Here is a 14521-nt window from a genome sequence, read left to right as displayed (position 1 = left end):
TCATCGAAACCCAGTTCAAAAGGCTTCTGTGAGGGAAAAACAACACAGTGCTTCTCCTGGGTTTTAGAAAGATCTTCTATTAGCCCTGTCTGAAGAACAGAAGGGACTGAATCTGGGAGCTTCTCTACCACTGAGCTGCATGCATTCCCATGACTCTTTCTCCACCAGGTGAAACCAGTCCAGAGACCTACTAGGAGTGGCAGTACAACTACCCCCCCCCCCCACATTCATTTCCTGGCAGTCCTGAGCGCTCTGGTCAGCATATACACAGATGGGATGTGCTCATGCAAAGTTCAGCAAGTGAAAAACAGCTCTTTAGATATGCAATATAGCATCCTCTATCATTCTATAATGAGTTCTCATGCTAATCTTCTATATGCAGGGAACACTTAAATATGCAATTATGTCACTCGTTGACCAAAATGTAGTCTAGAAAAAGATTTTGCCACTAGATTCTGTTAACCATATAAATTGACCATTAGGTACATCATTCTTTGGATATTAGTATTAATATTGCCAATATTTAACAGATTTTAAAAGAATTTAAAAAAATCATTTCCAAATGTTTGGTACATGGCAATATTTACCCGTAACCTCTCTGGGGGAGACATTCCAAGATATCATAGCACAGAGACAGCTGGTTATCACGTTTGCAACTGTAGATGCATTCTAAAGCAATCATCATCAACAGGTCTTGATCGGAAATGATCTTTTGCTGACACTAGGAAAGAAATAAAGGCTGTATTCATTGCAGCATACCAACACATTTGCACAATTTCTACTTACTTTCTCCACTAGGATGGCAGGACCATCAACTGATTCAATTAACTCAATCACAACCATAGGGCTAATTCAGTTATTTTTTGTTAATTACAGAGAATTTCCTGGATCTTTAATAAGACTCAATTGGAAATCTCTGATAATGACAGAATCTGCAGTGGAAGCTCATTTGTAAGTGGTTGGCACAGCAGCTGGTTGGAACAGCAAGATATTTCCACTTTCAACCAACTTCCCACCCACAACGCACAACAATATTTTTCATCAGGTGAATTATTAAAATAAAAAATGTGTAATTCTGAAGCTTTGGCTTAGTAACATTATGCTATTTTCTTCATTTGCACATAAATAGCTTCAATATGCACTGGAATGCAGGTTTCCCTTGACTTGTTGTTTGCAGCCAATCTACTTCTGTATGCACTACAAAAAAGTAAGGCATTAATGAACATCCTAGCAAGATGCCACTTAAATTGCAGGGATATGAATTTAGTCTAGATCTGTAGCCATAAAGCAATGCCTCAAGAAGATTAAAGCGACTACAAATTTATGTAAAGGCCACATTAATCTCTCCTACAAAAGCTCCTTCTTCACACCCATCGCTGCATTTCAGATTCCACTGAGTACATCCTGAGGAAGTAGCTTGTGCAAAATAGCCCACACTGACAATGCAATCCTTTACATATTCCTATACTTCAAAGCCTCACTGAGTTCGGCAAGGCTGACTCTTAAGAAAATGGCTACAGGATTGTAAGCCTGACTCTCTCACCATGTTCCACTCTGCTTTTTAAGGTCAAACAGTTTAGCAGCCATTTCTGTGTCCTGCATTTCAAGGCCATATGTATAAAGAATCAAATTCGTGCTGCTATCCCAAATGGAGAGGTAGCATCCAACTGGTATTCCTCTGTGGACACTTACCAGCAGAGCACAGAGGGGACAAATTTTGGACATTCCTCTTCTTCCCTTGCAGTGATGGCAGTCAGTTACTGCACAATGGAACTTAGCCCTCTTTGCTATTCATCAAAGCCTAATGCCTGAGAATATTTCAAAAACATTTTAGCCTTTTAGATCTGGGCTATCCTTTGATGGTTTGAACTGGTTCACCGCGTGTGATGCTTCTTCTCACCATCACACATAGTGAAAGCTCTCTTGCAACCATTTTCCATTCCTGGTTGCCACTGAAAATCCCTCCTCTTTGGCCTAGTCAACACATGAAGCAGAAGGAAGTAGGAATCAAGTGGCAGAATGAATTAAACTTCAGGTTGCGTGTAACAAATCCAATTTTTGAATGTACCCATGCATAGAAGAACCAAAACTTCAATGCAGCTAGAAGACTAGCACAGCAGGGAAGAAGCTGGGCTCCAAAGCACTCTCCTTCAGGTGTTAAAATGACTTGTTTATACTGATATGCAATGTATATTTTATGGGTGAGAAAATTCAGAAATAGCATCCCTCAGTGTAGTCCAATTCCACCATTCGAGGATTCTGCTGCCTCATCCCAGGTATGTACACTGAGCTTAAGGCTGCATCCAATGTGCAAAAGGAAAACAAGTCAGCTTGCTGCTGTTATGAGATACACTTAATATCCTGAGGAAGTGCTGTAAAACTGGACCACACTTTCCAGCTAAATGCTACTCTCAAGCTGTGCCCACAGCCACAAACTGCTGCATTTCAGTTTGGTTTCATCTTTTACTGCCTATCCTGAATTTTCACGCATAAAATTGCTGTACAAATATTGTTCTTTATTGACTTGGACTTTTCATAGATCTGTACCACCAAACCCCTACATGCCAAGAAAATTCGTGTTGTTTTTTGCTGCCCAAAGAAGGGAGAAATATATGCAGAAGCATAGCAGAGACATATCACAGGATACAGTGCAGACTATACATAAAACTACATTGTTGTTTGGCAGGGATACATTTTGGGCAAGGACCCAAACAAAAGCAAATTTAGCAGAGAGCCTCCTGTTACTAAAAATACCCAATCTGCTGAGGAAAGGTAGAAGTGATTAATGATTAGAGGTATATTCTGGCATTAAGCATGTATCAGAAGCTTGCTTAGAGAACAAATGCTTATATTGACAAGGCAAATGTTGAGTTCAAGAAAGCTGTACAATGAAAATCAACTTTAACATTGATCAGTAAAACAAGTTACACTATTAAGTAAATAGAATTGCAAAGACAATACAAGAGGAAGGGCTGAGGGCAGGGGAGGGAAGGAGCACTTGGAACTTACTGATGGCTTTGAATGCTCAAATATTTTCAGAGGAAATGTTAGGTCTTCTTTAGCCAAAGTGACCAAATACTCTTTCAAAAGCTTATTGGCAATGCCAGGAGACTCTTTTTCACAGCGGTGGAGAAATGGGACCATCCACTGGTAAGCGTTTTTCACGTACCTGTCTTCTGATGACTGGAATGTCAGCAGTGTTAAATGAAAGAAACAGGAACACATATTAAGAGCAGGGCCAAATATCTCAGGTCAGAAAAAATGCTAAAATGACAAAAAGAATCTAAGGTTTTACAATGGTAAACCATTTTTTTGCCCTGTCCCCCCATTGCTTTTTAAGTAGCTGCAGCAGCAGCATACAAGATGTTAGAACCTGTGTCAATTAAAACCTCTCGGAAAAAACAACCAATAAGCATTAAGTGAAAATACCCAGCTCATTCTAGAGAACACCAAGCAACACCAATATGCACAATAGGCTGGGGCTGCTTTTATAGGGCAAACAAGAAAGAGAAACACTGGCATGAGCAAGGATGCCATCCGTCACCTGGCCCAGAAGAATATTTTTCCTACATATCTTGCTAGAACAATATAGGAAAGAACCCACTGCCCCACCACTACTCAGATCATACAAATCAGTCGATTCACTAGGAGTGGCGAGGAAGGACTTTTCCACCCAGGCAGGTTTGCGCTGCGCTTCTATAAATCTCCATCCCACCACCTATCCCGTAAAACCATCAGGACAACAATAGGCAGATTCATCAGTATGCTTCCAACACAGAGCTGTGCCCTTTTTACAGTTTCTCATGCAGAAAAAGAAGTCAAGCCACAACACTTAAGCCCACTGAAATATGCGAGCTGCTTAACTCATCACTGAAATTGTGCTAGATTGTGGAGCCTTGCCCCAACACCTAGGGACCTCGTAGAGTAGATGACCATAAATCCAGAAAAAAAATGAACTAACGAGATTGGATAATCATGGGATTTCATGCTACCAGGGGCAACTTTTCACTTCATCTCATCACGGAAATCTCTCCTGCCCAACCCAACACAGGAACAAACACCTACGTTCAGCATTAACAGGTTTAGTTTCTCGATGTCCTTCATCTGCTGTAGCTCCTTCAAGGTCAGAGTTATGTCGCATCCAGTCTCATAAACCAGTGTCTCCAGTGTAATCAGATTGTCACAGAGAGAATGAAGACCAGGAATGTTCCTCTCCATGCCAAGGCGGACCAGAGAAAGAGCACAATCCACCTATTTTTTAGAGAATAAGCATCACTGAAACCGAAGTGTCTCACCATTGACAGTTTGAGATTTGTTCTGATTAAGGCTTTTTAGTATATTATCAATTTAACTCTTTACAATTCATGTACTAAACATGGGTGGAGGGGAGCAGGAAGATTTCTTGATTGATTTGTGACTTTAAATTGGTTCTAATGTATTATATACAGAATTATTAATAGAAAAAGACATGACTGAGAAAATAAATGTAATACTCAATTTGAGAGGGAAAACTTATATGTGCATGCAAATTGTATGAATGAGTGTCACAGTTTCTAGAAATCTTCTAAGTCAGAACTTTGACAAATGACTGGACAGGATTAATTTCAATTCCCTGTTGCCCTTACTACATCAGTTAGCATGGCAGGAGCACAATCTTAACTCATATGAAGTATTTCAAGATTGTTTTCTGTCAACATAATGAAGATCAGAAGATTCAAATGTCATTGTACATCTCAATCAGCAGTACAACCATATTCAGACTACTCTGCACAATCCTAGTACCCCACTCCTAGACCTCAGGAGATATCCTAAGCTAAGAAAAATAAAGAATGGCAACTTGCAGCCAGACCCTAAGCATGCTTGCTCAGATATTTATTTTATTTATTAAAAGCTTTTCTATCCTGTCCCCTACAGAACGTCTCGGGACGGCTTACAATAGATAAAAGGGCCACTCTTTTTAGTGGCTCAATCAAGTATGCATAAGACTGCAGCCCAAAATGATTCCACTTAGGGGGCTGTTGTCTGGGGTGCCGTTAGCATAGTTCAGGTTCCTAGTTCCAAGGACGGAGATAGCACCCCAAACTCGGAGCTGAGAATTGGAGCTCGGATCCCCCTTGGAACTGGTGTGGAAAACATTATGCTGGATGCTCTGAGAGGTCAAGAGAAGAAAACCACCTTGGATAAATGTGTTTAAGGAATCAGGAAGGGGAGGAGACTGAAGTGACCGGGAAACAAGCTATTCTGAAACCTCTGAATGTTCTCTGCGGTGGTGTCCCTGCTATGGAATGTGCTCCCCAGAGAATTTCGCCTGGCACTGACATTATATGCTTTTCAGAGTCAGGTCAAGCCCTATTTATTTACCCAATATTTTAAAGTTTAAATATTTTAATTATGTTTTTATCCTCAGTCATGTGGTATTATGATGTATTTATTAGGTTGTTTTATACTGTAAGCCGTCCAGAGAAAAACCGTAATGGACAGGTTAGAAATACCCCTAATAAATAATAAACAAATAAATAACGTGGATTCGGAGGAGTTTTTTTCCTTACTGCATCGGATATGTGCAGGGCCTCCGACTTTAGAGGCTCTGCTGTTCTTAGAGAACCTTCCTAGGAAGGAAGTCGCCTTCCCAAATATGTTGGACTACAGTTCCCTTTATCTTCAGTCATCATGTTAGCTGGGAACAATGGGCAATATCATCAGACACATATGGGGGCCACCATACTGGCTGCAGGAGCCCAAGTTGCCTCAGGGTAATATCATTCCATTCACACGTTAAGACAGGACACTTCTGATACCAGTTCTCCATCGGTAGTTTGCTTTTTACACTTCAGTTCACGTCTAGGGAAATGTTATATGGCCTTGCAAGCTGAATATTAATTATACAGACTATTCATTCCATCCCTGTCTCCAATTCCTTAACTGAGTTGCTCTAATTCTTTACAAATATTTTATTATTTACAATATGTATTTCCTTCCTTTCTTCCACAAAATTCAAGGCAGCATGCCAGATCCTCCTCCTCTCCATTTTATCCTCACAACAACCCTGCATCAGGGACTGAGTCCCTGAGTCAAGGGCTGGATCAGAGTCACCCAGTGAGCTTAACTGCCAGCTGGGGACTAATACCTGGAACTCACAGGTTCCAGTCCAACACTCTCACCACCACACTCTCAAGTATAAGGACTAGAAAATTTATTTTAAAAACAGCAACAGGATTTAAATATATTGCAACATGTTGGCAAGCCTTCCTGACAGAATTAATGTGATTGCAAGGTGACAAAAAAAGGAATCTAATGACAAGCTGACATGCATTTTGCTTGTGTACACTTCCAAGAAGCTTATTTCCAGTTAATGTACTTCTATAAATTAACTATGCAATAAAATAGGCTGTAAATTATATTTACAGTGATGGAAATGCTTCAATAAGCAGAACTTTAAAAAAAATCATCATAGACTTGCCCAGTAATTACAATATTTTAAATGTCATAGTTGGAAAGTAGAATGTTTGAAAATGTACTACTTGGAAAATATGGAAAGTGGAAATTAGATAGTTAAACTAGGTACATACGTCCAAGGCTACAAATATTTTAGAAAATCTCTTAACCATTCTGATATGTCAGCATTTACTGCCAATTTGATTTGAAGAATTTAGGGGCATCTCTCTTCATAGCAGTAGAAATGAAGGTAACATGCCTCTATATTAATGATCCTTTAAGTACACAAAATCAGGGCTACAAAACAAACTGATAAAACTAACAGCTTCATCATACAAAAACTGTTTCAGACTAAAATATAATAGAGAAACAACAACAGAATAAGACAAATCTTTGGTATAAGTTTACAATAACACTGACACAGGGAAAGATTTCTGCTTTATTTTTTAAAAATATACAATGTAAAACTAGCTTTCTTATATTAATATAAGTATACAGAGGAGGCTTACATAGCGTTGGATCTGGTTTGCCTAAATTGTATTTGTGATTGCTGACAAAATCTCAGGCAGGCCTTTTTCCAACTTTGACTTGAACTCAACATTTGAACATCTTTGAATTGAACTCAGACTGTTGGTGGTGACAGAGTAGGAGCATAACTAGAGTGTGGTGTAGTGAATAGATTGTCAGACTGTGACTTGCGCAATTTGATCTCTAGTTCCCACTTAGGAACTCAGTGAATGATTTTGGGGCAGTCACTGACTCTCAGCCTCACCTAACCTACAGGTAAAGTGGGGAGGAGGCGCATTGTGTAAGTCATCTGGGTTTCTTGCAGGAAAAAAGGCAGTATGTAAATAAAATAAAAATATATTTTAGAATGATTTAATAACTTAGGGAAAATCCAGTCCCATTTGTTTGTTTTGTTTCACAGTTGTTTTATTTCTCCATGCCTTTTAAACCCCACTATAGCTTTTCATGTAGTTTTAGTTCTGTTATTTGTTCTCCAATTTCTTCCATTTGGTTTGGATTTTTGTGCTTTAATATAGTGATTTAATATATACTTCGTATTAGTGAGCAAAGTGTAAAAAGCATCACTATTATTATTCTCAAAATTAACCCCTCTACACACTTAACATATAATACCAGGTGCCAGTCCACTTTTTTAAAGGGGTTTACAATGCTAATAATAAAGGGCTTAGTCCCACATCTCTCTAGAAGTTCTATACAAGAGCACCCCTCCAGTACCCCAAGATACTGCCCTTGACCATGGAGGAAGCAGTCCTATCACCCATATATTATTTGTGGGACCACAGGATTTTTCAAATGCCCAAATTCAAGGGCAAGACAGCACTGCGGTCATGGACCAGGGGGTCAGCACTCTGCCTCCTTGTCCTCTCACAATGCAGAAAGAACTATGCCAGCTGCCCTCCCAGTATAAGAAGGCAACTGGAAGAGGGGGCCAGGGGGGCATTTCAGAAGTGAGAAGGGGACTGAGACGGCAAGGCACCCCAGGGCTTCTCCAGCCCTCTTCCCTCCCACTCCAGAACACCATTGCTAGACGGCCAAAACATTGTTGACACATATTCAGCTTAGGATATTGATATAACATTTTCCAAGATCTTTCTTGTTTATACCATTGTAGAGCCAAATATCTCCCATTTGGTTTCTTCTTTCTAGGTGCTGAACTTAGCATTTCTCCCTTTTAAATTTCATTTTGTTGTTTTCAGCCTAGAGCTCAAAACCTATCAAGATAATTTTGAATTTTGTTTCTGACTTCCAGGGTATTAGTTATCTTACCCAGTTTTGTGTCATCTGCAAATCTGATCAGCATTCTCTGAACTTCCACATAGGTTGAAGAGCACTGGGCCCAGGACTGAACCCTTTGGCACCTCACTCATTACCTTTTCCCAGTTTGAAAAGGTGCCAGCTATGGATCCACCTGATAGTTGTCCATCTCTTCATTTTTAGTTTGCTATCATGGGCTACTTTGCCCAGGTGAGTAAAACTTTATGTATATGTTTCAATCTGTTATGAAGCCACCCAAAATAAAAAAGCGTGTATTTTTCTGTCATAAAACTCATGCATATTTCTCCTATTAATCCAGAAATTCAATTCTTCCTTTAGCCTGTTTCCTGCCCCATAATAAGGTATTATTACACTTAACTCTTCCTTACCATCTCCCTGTTTCTACTCATATTTCAAGCATAAGAAACTTTGCTTAGCTTTTCTTGTTTTGTGTGGTATCTCTGGCATTCCCATTCTTTCTTTTCTTTCTTTTCTGAATATTTTAATAGAGGTCTTAATTTAGCTCATAAACACACCCATGATAAAAAGTAAGCTAAGAAGAACAAAAAGTCAGCAGAAGGGGGAAAGGGCTGAGAGGGGAGGATTTGGATCAGCATTCACTCCTAAAACTCCTTGCAGCTGTGTTCAGCTTATAACAGCATTGCCTTTTCTGATACGTCTGAATAGATGTCTGTATTCCAGGTACATATTCCACTTCAGAAGGCCAAGGGCTAAAGACACTTTAGCATTCCAAAGATCGCCCCTACTTTAAAGACAATCATCTCTTACACTTTATTTGGAAGTGAATCTCTAGAAAAAGGGAGGAGACGGCAAGAATCTCTCTCTACTGTTGTACACTTTGATTTTTAAAAAACATGAAACTTATTTTTAACTTAGAATTTATTTTGTAAACCTCTGAGTAGTAGCCAAGTATTTTGCTGGGCAACCTAGTTCCAAACAGACATGCACTGAGCAGTCAGACACCACAGTAAAATTGGCAGCAAAGGCTTCAGTCACAGAACACATACATTCAGATAAAGTATTGCATATACATGCTTTCCTTTTGCATATTTCCTGCCCGCTGCATGTAAAATTCAAAAGGGACCAGTAGCAGAAACAATGGTGTGCATCCATTCTCTCAGGATCAGTTGGTATCAGGCTGTAAGCTTTAGCCATAGGAAAGTTGACATTTAAGCACATGGAAACATATGTAGATCTGAAAGTTTATATTTACCTGCATGGAGTAGTTTTCTATTTCCTCTGCTCTTTTCCAGTACCAGTCTGTAACCATGCTTATTGAAAGCTCAGTGGTCCTATACTTCAACAATTCTGGTTGAGAGTCATATAAAAATTCACCTTCGTCTTGAAGAGCTGGTTCAACAGTCAGTCTGGGTAGCACAGATATAGAGTTGCTAAATGTCAAAGCATCTAACTTTGCAGTCACACTAAGCAATGCCAACACGTATGATGAAAAGGTATATATGAACTCAGAAACCCTCAATTCTTAGTGAAAAGTTAAGAAATGGATATTTGTCAAGGGAGGTGGGTCAAAAGGCTATTTTTCAAAAAGAAAAAATAGGATTTTCTAATTATAGATTACATAGATCTGAAGCAGACCGATAGGTTAGCCAGACTTATGCTGGTTTATCATCTTTTTAAAATTACATTAAATGTTAAATAGTTCTATTTTAAGGATCTAGTGCCTTTCAGAAATTTTCAGGGAGAAAGCATAATTTGCAGTTCACACTGGTATTTCTAGCACAACAAGGTATTTTATCACTGTGTAAAATCTTGCACACAGAGTTAATTATACCTACTGAAATTCCATCGATTCTGGGGTAATTAACCTTACTGCTGCATCAACTGCAGCAGTTTACACATATACATGTTTTCCACAGTGCTTGAAGGGATAAACAAGCCTATCTATTTAAGCAGAAAAAGCCCATAGAGCACAAAAACTTCTGTGGGCAAAACACCTGTTTTCACATGCAGAAAAGGATCTGCCAACGCAGCTATGACTTGGCTGCCAGGGTTTTCCCCAGACAAACCGTTTCATCCAACTTCAGCCTAACTGTCGTCTCATTAGGTTTGCCTTAGTAAGACTAACACTGGATATGATCCAAGAACAGGAGCAGGATGGAAGCAGCAGACAGAGCCCATGGATTAGAGGCTTGCTTCTCATTTGACTATGTCTGTCTGTCTGTCTGTCTGTCTCTCTCTCTCTCTCTCTCTCTCTCCCCCTACCTACCTACCTACCTACCTACCTACCTATGGCATTTCTGTCCTGTCCTATACAAAAGTCTCAGGACCTAATAAACCATACTTAAAAATTACTGCAAAGCCCTCATAAGGTAATCTGAATTCTTGTGCAACACCTCATAGAATCATGGAACAGAAGAGTTGGAAGTGGCCCTGCTGTTGCAGGTCACCTCATACAAAATAATTTCTTCGTGTATTGATACCAGTTTCTTCTTATGCATATGCTCAGAGCTTTGAACATATATTTCATGATCACAGCCCAGAGCCCTGAACATTCTGTGCTTCCTATTGTCTCTAGAAAGAAAAGAAGTGATCCACACAAGCTATGGATTTCTTCCTCCACAGGAGAATGGAGAGTCCTCCACCCATGCAGGATTCCCCACAGGTAAGTTGCGCCTTCTGAATCAGAACATCAGAGTTGCTGAATCACAATTCACCAATGCAAATATCAATACAGATTTCCCTGTACATGCTGTTGTTGTTAGTCGCAAAGTCATGGCCGACCCATCGCGACACCATGGACAACATTCCTCCAGGCCTTCCTGTCCTCCACCATCCCCTGGAGTCCACTTAAGCTCACACCAACTGCTTCAGTAACTCTATCTAGCCACCTCATCCTCTGCCGTCCCCTTCTTCTTTGGCCATCTATTGTTCCCAGCATCAGGCTCTTCTCCAGTGAGTCCTTTCTTCTCATTAGGTGGCCAAAGTATTTGAGCTTCATCTTCAGTGTCTGGCCTTCTAAAGAGCAGTCAGGGTTGATCTCCTCTAGGACTGACTGGTTTGATCACCTTGCAGTCCAAGGGACTTGCAGGAGTCTCCTCCAGCACCACAATTCAAAGGCCTCAATTCTTCGGCGCTCAGCCTTCCTTATGGTCCAACTTTCACAGCCATACATTACAACTGGGAAAACCATAGCCTTGACTATACGCACTTTTGTTGGCAGGGTGATGTCTCTGCTTTTTAGTATGCTATCTATATTTGCCATAGCTTTCCTCCCCAGGAGCAAGCGTCTTTTAATTTCTTGGCTGCAGTCCCCATCTGCGGTGATCTTGGAGCCCAGGAAAATAAAATCTGTCACTACCTCCATTTCTTCCCCATCTATTTGCCAGGAAGTGAGAGGACCGGATGCCATGATCTTAATTTTCTTAATGTTGAGTTTCAAGCCAACTTTTTTGTGCTCTTCTCCTTCACCCACATCAAGAGGCTCTTTAGTTCCTCTTCACTTTCTGCCATGAGAGTGGTATCATCTGCATATCTGAGGTTGTTGATATTTCTCCCAGCAATCTTAATCCTAACTGGTGATTCATCTAGCCCCGCCTTTCTCATGATGTGCTCTGCATATAAGTTAAATAGGCAGGGCGACAGTATACAGCCTTGTAAAACTCCTTTCTCAATTTTGAACCAATCAGTGGTTCCGTGTCCATTTCTCACTGTTGCTTCTTGACCCGCATATAGATTTCTCAAGAGACAAATAAGATGATCAGGTACTCCCATCTCTGTAAGAACTTGCCACAATTTGTTGTGATCCACACAATCAAAGGCTTCAGCATAGTCAATGAGCCAGTGTGGTGTAGTGGTTAAGAGCATGGGACTGGGACTCAGATGATCTGGGTTCTAGTCCCCATTCAGCCATGGAGCCAACTGGGTGACTTTGGGCCAGTCACAGCCTCTCAGCCCAACCTACCTCACAGGGTTGTTGTGGGGATAAGACAGAGTAGGAGATGTAAGCTGCCTTGAGACCTTTGCAGGAAAAAGGCAGGATATAAATAAATAAATAAATAAAGCAGAAGTAGATGTTTTTCTGGAACTCTCTAGCTTTCTCCATGATCCAGCGTATGTTGGCAATTTGATCTCTAGTTCCTCTCCCTCTTCGAAATCCTGCCTGTATTTCAGGTAGTTCTTGGTCCACATACTGCTGAAGCCTAGCTTGTAGGATTTTGCTAGCATGTGAAATGAGTGCAATGGTGCGGTACACATATCCAAATCAGATATACTCACCTGCATGGTGGTCTTTCACACCAGTCTTCTTCCCTGTGCTTCTGCTCATTCCAGGGAAGAATCTTCAGTGCACCATCTTTGTAGCTGTTGCAAATATGAAAAACAAACACAACATGTTGAAAGCCAGTTTGAGAATGCACAGATCCGCTCTTTGGAATAAATAAATGGAGAGTTAGACAGCAGTACCACTTTCCACTACATTCAGCCCTCCAATAATGCTTTCCCCCCTTATAGATCAGAAGTATGAGACACTATGATCCTATAATACCACCTACAGAGTAAGCTTCAATAATAGAGATTTACTTCCAAGTTAATGGGCCTAGGATTGTCCTACCAGTACTTTTAAGGGGCCTCCTATCTACTGGACATAATTCCTATCTATCTGAACTTTTCTTTATACCTTGAACTTGCCAGGTGACCCACATAAGGGATATCTACCATTCTACATTTCACTATCTTTTCATGCAGTAACTGGGACAGAAAAGTATCTCTAGTATCAAACTTCCTCATGTGTAAGCTGTCAAATCCAATGCCTCCCATGGCAGTTATGTCTACTATCACCTGACTCTTACAGAGGTTGTACCTTTTGAAGGCAAAGAGAGGAAACAAGAAAGAGGACAGAGGTGCCATGCAAAAGCTGAGATGCTAATGCAGAAATGTAGCGCACAGAAATAGAATCTGTTCATTCAGTTTGTTCTTTTCTTGTAGAACTGGCATAATGGATTATTTATTATGCAAATCTCTATGCTGCCCTTTCTGAGAACTTTCCAGGCCAATTGAAATTAAAGAGAAATACAAAAACAATTAAAATGCAGATGCCACAAATCAAAATGCTTTTAACACACAAAGATAGTGCTTATTTGTTCTTTCAGCCTGAAAAGCACCAATCCTAGCTCTAAATGGCCAGCAAGAGCTCTGCCTAAGCAAACATGCAGGCAGAAACATAGTGGAAAGGAGGGGAAATATAGGAAAGCCAAGCAGGATGCCGAGCAGGTGAGTGACATTATCTTTCAGGTCACAAGGTAATTGCTCTGGCAAATAATGGAATGAAAATGAGGCATTCTCAATTTACTGTTGCTCATGGCAAATTAACATAGAGCAGAGCTTGTAGAGGTCCAGATATTTTGGATCACAGCTCTCATCATCCATCAGTAGTGGCTATGCTGTCTAGGGCTGATGTGAATTGTAGACCAAAAACATTTAGAGCATCACCCCCCTGCCAGAGAAGAAGGTAAAGAATGAGGAAAATAATCAGGAAGAAGCTGGTTCCTTCTTTCCTTTTCTTTCACAGGGTTCCTATTTCAAGTCAGTAATTTAAATGGTGAATCTTCCTGGAAACATTGTTGACAGTTCTAATTAATGTTATGGGATTAAAATACCTTTAAACAAACAAATAAAGCCAGTAGTTACTTTTCAGCTGGTTGAAGACCTTTAGTGAAAGTTCAGTGTTTACCAAGCAGCCCCAGAAGGCAGCCCCACTGAGTTCAAGGGAGTTCACACTCAGGTAACTATGCACAGGTTTTCAAAGAGTCATGCTGACAATAGTGGACCTATTTAAAGATCCATTACATTAATTCATTTGTACACCTAGATAATCTCTTAAGGATATATTAGCAGTATCTAAATGTGCTCTAGAGCTAGTGCTGATGACAGAAAGCAATGCTTGAACTAGCACCCTCTAGGGCAGGGATCCCAAACCGCAGGCCACGGACCTGTTAGGAACCAGGCCACACAGCAGGACTCTAATTTCAAATTGTCCACCGTTCAAACATTAGAGTCAAGATTGCTCCACCCTTCAAACAGTGCTTCCAAGTTTGAACTGCGAGCAAAGTGAAAAAAATGCAGTTGTGGTTGTGTGCCAAAGCTGAAAAGAAAAATACATTAAAAGACACATTGCTTCGATATCTTAAATCTATTTGTCTTGAATCCAATGATCTTGAATCGATTCAGAACACTGAGGCAGCCATGCCAGTGCAACTAAAGACACTCAAGAATGAGGGGGTGAGTGTGCTCTAAGCGGGGGGGGGGGGGGGGGGGGGGGGGTTTT

General features: G+C 40.4%; 1 protein-coding gene across 4 annotated transcripts in view; it reads right to left on the bottom strand.

Moving 5' to 3' along the window:
- Positions 1-14521, bottom strand: part of NBAS (NBAS subunit of NRZ tethering complex) — a 176744-nt gene that overhangs the window by 101557 nt on the left and 60666 nt on the right. For all 4 annotated transcript variants that reach the window (XM_044417846.1, XM_044417865.1, XM_044417835.1 and 1 more), the window contains exons 22-26: positions 12475-12558; positions 9452-9605; positions 4066-4251; positions 3010-3183; positions 588-721 (exon numbers count right to left, since the gene is read on the bottom strand). In XM_044417846.1, the coding sequence (XP_044273781.1) occupies positions 588-721; positions 3010-3183; positions 4066-4251; positions 9452-9605; positions 12475-12558 (732 nt within the window). The remainder of the gene's footprint in view (positions 1-587; positions 722-3009; positions 3184-4065; positions 4252-9451; positions 9606-12474; positions 12559-14521) is intronic.

Source organism: Varanus komodoensis, unplaced genomic scaffold (assembly GCF_004798865.1).
Source record: "Varanus komodoensis strain SLA01 unplaced genomic scaffold, ASM479886v1 scaffold10, whole genome shotgun sequence".
Classification (NCBI taxonomy): Eukaryota; Metazoa; Chordata; class Lepidosauria; order Squamata; family Varanidae; genus Varanus; species Varanus komodoensis.
This window is presented reverse-complemented; position numbering and strand designations above follow the sequence as displayed.